The following is a 10,493-nucleotide window of genomic DNA, read 5'->3' as shown; positions in this document are numbered from 1 at the left end:
ACATTTTGGTTAGAATGAAGAGCAAATTTTAAAAAGGCAAACTGATAATGAGTAAGATTGACAATGTTTGATACAATAATAGACATGATGTTACATCTTGAAAAAATATCATTCAAATAAAAACCTTATAATTTCCCTCCCATTCAGTAAACTGTCAAAATAAAAATCCTATTTCAAAATGATTTTACTGTTAAAAAGTATTCCCCAAATCTTAAACTGGTGAACAATTGTTACAATTCCAAGCCCTTTACATCTTAGTTGGCACATTCTTCAAAGGAAGGTCCTATTGGGTACCTGGTGAAGTATGTGTATGTTAAATCTGACTCTTTTCCTGTCCACAATCAGGCTGTGCTCTTCATGACCATCAACGTGATATGCTAATCAGCTTTGCTTTCTGCTTTGCCTGGAGGTCAGCACAAGAATGTCTCCAGGTCAGGGAGGCAGGACAGCCATACCCAAGTGTGACTGAAGATTGAATCATGTGCCTAATGGGTGGAGAATTTGATGATACACAAACAAAAGCTACTAATCATCTTTGAAACTACCAAGTGTATTCAGTGTGGCCATTGAATAAGAATGAAGGCAAACTAAAAGAATTTAAGTCCAGGACCACTTTCTGGGCAAGCAGGTGTAACAGGAAAAGGAGACAAACCCAGCATTAGGGAGAGAAAGGATCACAGATATTGGACAACGTAGCTGGATTTCTCTCAGAAAAATATCTTGTTTTCCATGGTTTATACATGCATGTTTTGTTCACTGGTGGTTTGTGCAACCCCAGCCAGACTTCTGGACTTAAAGGACCCACATTCTAAGAAGGGAGGTGAAATGCTACATTCCAGATGTACTTCTGACTTTATGACTGATTTTGTCATTTCCATTTCCATTTCTGCTTCCAGAACTGCATTGATTTTCTCCAGTTAATGATTAGTTCCCAGAATTCCCAAGACAAGAAGCCCTACCAAGGTAACCAAGAATGTTTCATGGTCCATTGACAGGGAAATTCAAATAAGCAAGTTATCCTGAAAATATACATGTTTTCTAGAGAAAATAAATTTTCACCAAATTGCAGGAAGATACACATTTTGATTTTGCAAATGGTGCCCACATGTACTGTCTAGAATCATACAGGTGTAACAAGGCTCAAAAATTGAAGGGAAACTAGGAGAAAGCATTTCAGTCATGAAGTTAGTCTGTTGTCTTTTTTCCATTGACATCAGAACAAATGCTGATTCGAAGCTTCATTTAGATGCACTGAATCAGAACCTCTGCCTGGATATTTGCATTTGTACATACAATCAGGAGGTTCACTGTCCCAGTAGTGGTGAGGGTCAATGGCAGTACTGGGTGAAAATGTGTTCACTAGCTTCACCTGATATTAAGATTAACTTTTTCCCATGTAATTCATAAGAATGTTGTGGGGGAAACCTCTTATACTGTGTAAACTTCCTATTCCTCAGCATACTTTCACCAACTAGTTTTATCATACATGAATGATTTTTGATATAAAGCATTTGAATTATGATGTTTAAAAACTGCTATTTTTATCATTCTATCATCTACCTACATTTATGAGTTGGTATTAGATTGTAAGAGAGTTCCATTCTTATTTATGTCAGTATGATGTTATATACTATGGATTTATTCTCTTGGTATCATTTTTTATTTTTATGGTCAAATTCTCTTGGGCTTAAGTCTTTTAACAACTTCTCCCTTCTCCTTCTGTTCCTTCTCCCTCCCCTCTTCCTCATCTTATATTTTGATTGTTAAAATTGACTATATTTTATAGCAGTTTTAGTTTCATAACAAAACTGAGAAGAAGGTGTAGAGATTGCCCTTATCCATTTTTTTCTCTAAATTCATATGTTTTCCTAATTACAAATATCCTTCACCAAAATGATATATTTTCCATAATCAATGAACCATCACAGATAAGTCACCTTACCCCTAAGTTCATAGGTTAACATAAGGGTTTTGGACACATTAACTTAAGGGTTCTTGCACTGGACACGTGGCTATGGAGCTTTTGGCATGTAGGTAATGTTACTGAAGAAGTGTACTTTCTATTGTTATTTAGATTTAATTCATTTAAATTTAAATTTAGATAGACACATATGGTTAGTGGCTACCAGATTGTACTGAACAGTTGTAACTTAAGTTTATAATCCAATTTCATTTCAGTATCATTGGGTTTATACAAGTAGTGGGGAAAACACGATTTGAGATTTCCCACAATAGCATCATAGAAAGCTTCTGTAAGCTAGAATTCCATGTAGATGTTTCTCACACTTATTTTGCATTATTTTTTGTTATGAATTACATGGTTGGAATGTATACCATGTTTATTTCAGGTTTTCGAGTATCAACAAATTCTAATCATTTCTCTAATCAATGAGATGAATACTTGAATGTGACTTTTCAGGAGAAAAGTCAAGAGAAACAACACCTTCTATCACAAAGGCCGTTTGATGATTATGAAGTTCAGCAAATAGAGGGGATGTGTACTAGGAAAGATGACATTCAGCTCAAGATTGATAAGCAATGTTAATTCCACTCACTTAACCTCATCATCCTATGGCTTCTGCCTAATACCCTGTATCAACATATTCTTTCTTGTGTGATTTTAATACCACTCATTAGACTCTGGTTAATCACTACTCTTCAGAGATTTTTTTTTCTCTGTATAGTTTCTACACACCCTGAGGTCATCAAATTTTAAGACTGGTGCCCCAGGACTTCTATTACCTGATGATTCTTAGGCTAATTTGTGCACAGGGTTGACCACATCTCATGAAAGTTCAGATTTAAATTTTGTAGCTCTAGAGCGAAGCTTGAGACTCTGTGTTTCTAATAAGCTCCTTGAAGATGTCCATGCTGCTGGTCCATGGACCACAGTTTGTGCAGAAAAATTTCTCTGTGGCTTAGTATAGTTCTGTCAATCATGGCCTTTATTTTTCCTGCAAAGATGCCAGTATTGCAAATGCTTTCAAAGTTCTTCAACCTACATTCTAGATAGAGTAAGTTTATTTTTTTCCCCAGGGGAATAGTGCTACCCACTATTTATAGCTAAACAACTTTCATGATATGCAAGGCACAGTTGAAAAATACTGTTTGTTTGACATCCATACTGTCCCTTGAAATCACCCAGTTGTGTTCGTGGTGGGGTGGTGGCAGAATGAGGAACATTATGAATTGCTCTTTCAGTTTTTCCTCATGGGATTTTGGATCATTATTCTGATTTATCTTCATGTAAACTGTAAAGTGTGCATGAACCTGCTTAGACCAAATTGTCTTTCCTCTCCTTTTAGGTCTATCTGATCTGGAGATTGCAGCCCAGTCTATTATCTTTATCTTGGCTGGCTATGAAACCACTAGCACCACTCTTTCATTTATCATGTATCTACTGGCCACCCACCCTGATGTCCAGAAGAAGCTTCAGCAGGAGATTGATGAGACTTTTCCCAATAAGATGAGTGAATGGCACCTGGAGGGGAGAAGAGAGTTAAAATCTCTGGGCATATCAGTTTGCCATTGGGCAGTTCTAAAATCATGATGGTTATTAAATGCTTTGTAAATGCTATGGTATTTTACCAATATGAGTTATTTGAGGAGCTCTGAAAACATCAGTGTACTGTGTCAACAGAATTTTAAGTCATTTCCAAATCTTAATTTACAAAAATTTCTTTCTTCCAGGCACCTGTTACATAAGATGTACTATTTGAGATGAAGTATCTGGACGTGGTGGTGAATGAAACTCTCAGATTATATCCAATTATTGAGATAATTTTGAGAGTCTGTAAAAAAGATGTTGAACTCAATGGGGTGCACATTCCCAAAGGAACTAACGTGGCTATACCAATATATAGTCTTCATCAAAACTCCACGTACTGGCCAGAACCTGAAAAGTTCTACCCTGAAAGGTACAGGGCTCCTGAGAAAGGAAATCAACCCATAATACGCTGTTTCACACATATCCTGAGGTCTTTTAGTGCAGATGGCATACATGTGATTTTAAAGTTTTCTTGTTGTAAGAAAATTTTAAGAAGTTTTTTACAAAGTGGTAATTGTTTTAGAAAACAAACATTAGAAAAAATAAATGACTATAGCCATTTAAGGCCCTAGAACATCAAGATAAGCCCTATCTATCATTAATGTGATAAATGTCAGTATGGACATTTATATTTAAATGTGTAGTTTTTAAGGACTGAAATGCTATCACATTTCATTTGATTTTGAACTGTTTTTTATTTTATTTATCAGTAATCTATAAACCTTTCTGCCACTTGACCACTCTCTTATTTTAAGTGCTTATCTTTTTTAATCGTTTTAGGGTTTTTTCCTGTTTACGTTAGCTCCTTGAATTTTCTACTAGCTTTAGGAAGCCCTTCTATCTTCCACTTGATTAAACATTGCTTCCTGGTTCCTCCAGCACAATTGTTAAATACAAGTTAAGGCCTGAGAACCCTCCCCCATCCAGATGGTTTAAGCAGCCTCACTGAGGATGGAGAGAGCTCAGATCCACTGAGTCTTGTCTCTGGTGTGTTCTGGGCCAGCTTCTCATACTCTCCACAGTTGATGACTCTTTCAAAGCCAAGTAACCTGCCCCCAAGACACCTGAGATATTCATCCTTAAATATGTCTTGACCTTGGTCTTCTGAAAATTTGGATCCAAACTCACAGATTGCACTCTGGACAGAGTTACTGTTTTCCTGTTGTTGTACTGAGGAGCAAAATAGAGAAAGTTTTCATGGTAGTGTCTGGGTCGTCAGGTGGCATGGGATCAAGACTTCTCTTGGCCCCTAACTTTACACTTCTTGATTAGAGTGACCTTGTCTTGTTGGTTATGAGTTCCTCAATGCCAGTTTCCTCCAATTTCAGCACTTCCAACTTTTGAACTTTACAGATACAAAATCAGAGATTACACATCTCTTTGATTCACTGAGGCATGATAAGATACTACGTGCTTAAGGTGCATCAGGGACTAGACCAGGATGAGGAAAATTACAAAGATGTGTGGTATGGAGGGCTCTTGACATACACACAAGCATAATCTACAGACAGCAGTTTGGAAAACGCTTTCAATGCTTCCGCATCTGCTCATCATCTGCTCAAACAATTATCAACCAACCTCATCAGACCCTCCACACACCACACACCCTCCAAGAGATTCCATGTTACTTTGAATCACAATCACCTCTAAATTTGCCAAAATGTTCTCAAATATATAAAAATACACTTAAAAACAATCACAATGTCATTATCACTTTCTCCAAATCAGCATTTCTCCTTAAAGTAATAAAATAACCAGGGCTCAATTTGAATAAAACCTGGGTTCAACATTCCAGGAATTATTTGTAACCTGATGAGACAGACTCAGAAGACAATGATAATATTCTATGGGGAGAGAGGCAGAGACAGAAGGAGAAGGAGAAAAAAGACGAATGAGGAGGAGGTAGAGGGAGAGAGGAATTGGGAAAAAGAAGGGAGAGAGGAAGGAAGGGAAACAAGAAGATCCAGAAAAAAAGGAGTATAGAGAAGAGAGGTAATTATAGTGGGAGCATTTTCTCCTCCTTCATCAATAAAAATATGAAATGCAGGAGTGGGGGTTAAGGCAGGAACACACTTTTCTTCATTTATAAGCTCATTTTCTAATTTTTTTCAGAGTGTGTGTGGATCACAATCCTGAATATAATCTCATTACTTAAAGTCATATTTTCTTTTAAATAGCATTCATCACATCTTAACAAGAGAGAGAGCTCCTCTAGTGTAAGTAGAATGAAAAAGTTCTGTAGGTTTCAATTCTTATAAGCAAAGTCACAGCAGGATTTCAGTGATCATTCCACAAAAGAATCCTGTGTTTTGCTGCTTCTACCTACTCTGATATGACTATTCTATGTATAACCTAAGAGATCATCATCTTTTCTCAAGTAGATTATATGAAATAAGCAACTCTTTCCTCATTAAGGGAGAAAAATCCTTTTTTTGGCATTTTGTGTGAAATATATTGTTTCTACTGATTAATACTTTTTCATTTATATCCAGTTATTTAAATACTGAGATATGATTATAGGTATTATCCACACCTCATATTTGATAGGAGAATGACAATGAAATAAACACTTAATTTGTGTAATATAAATATACAGATTCTTATCAGCATTAAGAAGAAATGCAAAAGAATGGCAGTGTGTGTTCCTGAGAGTTGTCAACATGGTCATTATTGGTCTTTATCCTTTTTCACTCCACAGTCCATACTGCCTTGGTTCAGAGCTGATCATTGTTCCTGGTCAGGTGGGTGACCCAAACCTTCTTCTCTGAAGTATCTGAGCCCTTATCAGTGTGACCTGACTTGGGCTTTAGTTTCCTATTGTCCTCCATCACAGGACCTGGGAGTTTAAATAGTTACTGAGAAAATGTCCTATGTCACACTTGCTCTTTCTCTCTGTGTTGTGTTGTAGCAACTCAGTTTCCCTTCCTAGTCAGAATTAATCACTCCATGCCACAGAGTGACCTTCTTCTTCACCTGTTGATTCAGCTATAATGAGAATCCTAAAGTAGCTACCTCAACTCTCAGGGATAAACTTTACCCTTGATGCCATGTCCTGTTTGTTCACGGATCTATTGGGCAGATGCCAGGACTGAGTGAGGAAACAGGGGCTGATATCCAAAGTTCAGGTTAACCCTTTTTTGCATAAGAATCTCTATCCAGTGGGTGGTAGTAATGAGTATTTCTTTCTTGTTTCCATAAGAAAATAAAATCACTTTGTGTCTGGGTGGAAGAATCTCTCCCTTTGTGGCTAAGAGTTTTCTAAAGCAGCACAACAGAAATGTTAGTGTTTCATAGACATCAATCTTATAGGGAGAGAAAACACTCTCATTTCTATCCACTGAATTCTTGGGGGTCTGATTCTATGAATTCTTGCTGTGGGAGAAGCAGTACCATAAATTAGATGCAGACGTCGAGCATGTATCACATCCTGGAGGACATTGCTCCAGCAATGAGAGGTGTTGTCATCTAGGTGTTACTTGAGGCAGAGTCTTTCAAGGGTATTTTACCATTCTATCAGGTTCTGTGTTTCAGGAAGATGGAGGACCTATGTTAATTATAACAAATCCCATGAACACAGGCCACATTACACACTTGTTTGCTGTGAATGGAGCTCCTTGTTCAGAAGCAATGCTGCATGGATTACCCTTATGGTGAATAAAGCATTCTGTGAGTCCAGAGATGGTAGTTCTGGCAGCAGCATTTCAGGAGAGGAAGAAAAATCCATACCAAGAGTGAGTGTCCAGTCCAGAAAAAGAAAGGAGGAGTGTCCCTTTCATGCTGAATGTGGTCCAATGTCATCAATGTGCTATGCAGTGGCTGGCTGATCACCCAGGGAATGGTGCGATGTTGGGAACTCACGATTGTCTTTGCTGTTAGCCATGGGTATTCAGCAGTGGCTTCAGACAGATTTGCCTTGGTGAGTGTAAGTTTATCATGATGAATCCAGGGATAAACTTTACCCCAGATGCCATGTCCAGTTTGTTCATGGATATATTGGGCAGATGCCAGGACTGAGTGAGGAAACAGGGGCTGATATCCAAACTACTGGTTAACCCTTTTTGGAATAAGAATCTCTATCCCATGGGTGGTTTTCATAAGAATATTTTTTTCATATATATTATCCAGAAAATCTTGAACTTCCATGATATTAAAGGGAACACATGTATCAGAGGAATGAATGTCTCCCGTAGGCAACGTAAAGAACTTTGGGTTTTCTTCTGGAGAAAGGGTTAAGGTGTTTGCCTTCATGCTGCATGTATTGTATTTAGTTACACAGGTATCATTTTTGTATTTGAAGGTTAACCTGACTTATGGAGGTGTGCATGTGTACCAAAAAGACAGAAGATGGACTGCAGTGACTTTGTGATGTGTGATGTTTTCTAGGATGAACTACGTCTCACCAAATTCCCTCTAATCCATCGTTTCTGTTTAAGGTGGGTCTCAAGAGGAGCTACCTGGGAGATTAGAGGGCAGAAGGGAAGCAGCCATCCTGTAGTACTAATACATTTTTGCTGGTCTGCTGGCTCACACCTCACTGGTAGGAAGCAGTGGCTGGGCCTGCAGTTACTCTATCTTCCCCAGGATTCTCCCTTAAGCTCTTGGAATTCTGGGCTAGGGGTGTGCATTCAGCTTCATTAGAAATCTGACCTAAATTTCCAATGTGCCTGTATGATCATACCATATGGATCTCATCTTTATGTATAGCCACAAGTAACTAATAAAAAAAACATAAATAAATAGCATATCAGAAGAGCAGAGGGAAGGAATCAGAGGAAGGGAGGAGGAGAGGGAAACGGGAAGTATGGAGACTGAATTGAGGACTATTTTATGCTTTTTAATTATGTCAAAAGAATCCCTAATATTTTGTAGAATTCAAAAGAACCAATACAAAAAGAAGAACCTTAGTGCCTAATTCTATAGACAAACAGACTGACTCTTTTTGTTTTCTCTTGTGGGGTCACAGCTCATGCTTTAGGATTTTGTCTGTCTTTGTCTGCCCTGCTTTGTACTGTCTTCCCTTTCTACTGCTTGTTTTGTAGACTTTAAATTTCCACATCAGACTTAAACATGACAGCAGTATACCAACTCCTTAACCAGCTTCCACAAAGAAATAAGGCCAAAGTTCTGTAACACAACCATTAACAATTACATGCATAACTAACAACATCTTAGTGGTTCAGCTTCTCTTATTAGAACCTGCCTGGTAAAACAGGAAACATAATCCAACAACCATAAAAACACAGACACACACTCACACAAATCATACACATGATTACACACACATAGGCCTATATTTAGTAAAAAGAGTCATAAATTCTGGCCCTTAATAGAGTCTTGGAATTTCAAATGACCATGATCGTGATGACAAATTTTAGGTTTGTCTTGCTTTGAAGAAAAATGAATTTTAATAATTTCAGTTTCTGGATACTTACAAATAGAGAAAAAACTCTTCACAAATATTTTTTTTGGATCAAGAGAGCTTATCACCCTGTACACAGGATCCCATATTTCTGGCATCACACTTTGTCTCCACTCCCTGTTTTCCCAAGGACTTTGAAGGGACCATGTGGCTGTGGAATCAGACGTCTCTGACAGACTTTATCCTTGAAGGGCTCTTCCATGACTCCCCAACGCACCTTTTCCTTTTCTGCCTGGACCATGGTGGTCTACTTTGTTGCACTGAGTGGCAACACTCTCACCATTTTCCTCATCTATGTGGATCGTGGGCTTCACACCCCCATGTACTTCCTGCTCAGCCAGCTCTCCTTCATAGACCTGATGCACATCTGCACAACCATCCCCAAGATGGCTACCAACTACCTGTCTGGCAGCAAGTCCATCTTCTTCCTGGGATGTGCCACCCAGCACTTCCTCTATTTGTCTCTGGGTGGTGCTGAGTGTCTTCTGCTAGCTCTCATGTTCTATGACAGGTATGTTGCCATCTGTCATCCTCTGCGTTACACTGTGCTCATGAGCAGAAAGGTGGCACTGATGATGGCCCTCACCTCATGGTTGGGGGCATCTCTGAACTCCCTAATTCACACAGTCATCTGGATGCACTTTCCCTTCTGTGGATCTCGGAAAATGTACCACTTCTCCTGTGAGTATCCAGCTGTTGTGAAGTTGGTATGTGGTGATGTCACCGTCTATGAGACCACAGTGTATATCTGTAGCATCGTGCCTCTCCTCCTCCCCATCATTCTGGTTTCTACATCCTATGGCTTCATCCTGCACAGTGTCACTGGGATGCATTCAGCTGGGAGTAAAAGAAATGCTTTTGCCACTTGTAGCTCCCACTTCATTGTGGTCTTTCTCTGGTTTGGTGCCTGCATCTTCTCGTACATGAGGCCCAGGTCCCAGCGCACTCCACTGCAAGACAAAGTGGGTTCTGTGTTCTATAGCATCATTACTCCCACACTGAATCCTCTGATTTATACTCTCTGGAGTAAGGATGTAGCTAAGGCTCTGAGGAGAGTGTTGAGGAGAGGTATTATCATCCAATGACTACACCTGTATTTGGCCCAAGTATAGAGTGTTATTATGGGTAAACCTCTAAGAATTTTCAAGAATCCAGATTCATGATGTAATTTGACTATCCAGAGAATAAAGTGGCTTATGTATACCTTCACTATTTTAACTGAGTTGCAGGAATTCAAGTAGCATTGTGTATGTGTCTAAATCCTTCAGAGTATTATGAAAAAACCTTTACCAATCCCATTTAAAGTAGACATATGAAGTTAAGTGATACTCTAAAAATATTAAGATAAATATATAAAGACCTTTTCTATCATTATTTTTATTGAAAATACATATGTAAATCATGACAACAAAGACTATTTAGGGAGTATAAAATTAGAATGTGTTGATTAATATTAGAAACCTGTGAAATAAAGCGTGTTTTGAAAGAAAAAGTTGGTGATAAAATATTTCTACTCAGATATTTTGA

The 10,493-nt window shown here is 38.3% G+C and overlaps 1 protein-coding gene and 1 long non-coding RNA gene across 2 annotated transcripts; both read left to right on the top strand.

Moving 5' to 3' along the window:
- Positions 1-228: 228 nt before the first annotated feature.
- LOC144374532 (uncharacterized) lies at positions 229-3,923 on the top strand. The gene is made up of 2 exons (XR_013433900.1): positions 229-963; positions 3,306-3,923. It is a non-coding gene; the product is annotated as an uncharacterized LOC144374532 (long non-coding RNA).
- Positions 3,924-8,675: 4,752 nt separating this feature from the next.
- LOC144374531 (olfactory receptor 2AE1-like) lies at positions 8,676-10,471 on the top strand. The gene has a single exon (XM_078037310.1). It carries the CDS (start codon positions 9,167-9,169, stop codon positions 10,049-10,051), a length of 885 nt encoding a protein of 294 aa, XP_077893436.1. The 5' UTR covers positions 8,676-9,166; the 3' UTR covers positions 10,052-10,471.
- Positions 10,472-10,493: the final 22 nt, after the last annotated feature.

Source organism: Ictidomys tridecemlineatus, unplaced genomic scaffold (genome assembly GCF_052094955.1).
Source record: "Ictidomys tridecemlineatus isolate mIctTri1 unplaced genomic scaffold, mIctTri1.hap1 Scaffold_73, whole genome shotgun sequence".
NCBI classification, from domain to species: domain Eukaryota; kingdom Metazoa; phylum Chordata; class Mammalia; order Rodentia; family Sciuridae; genus Ictidomys; species Ictidomys tridecemlineatus.
This window is presented reverse-complemented; position numbering and strand designations above follow the sequence as displayed.

Excerpts from the sequence above, each read along its gene's own strand:
- LOC144374531 (XM_078037310.1), top strand. The coding sequence starts at position 9,167 with ATGACTCCCCAACGCACCTTTTCCTTTTCTGCCTGGACCATGGTGGTC.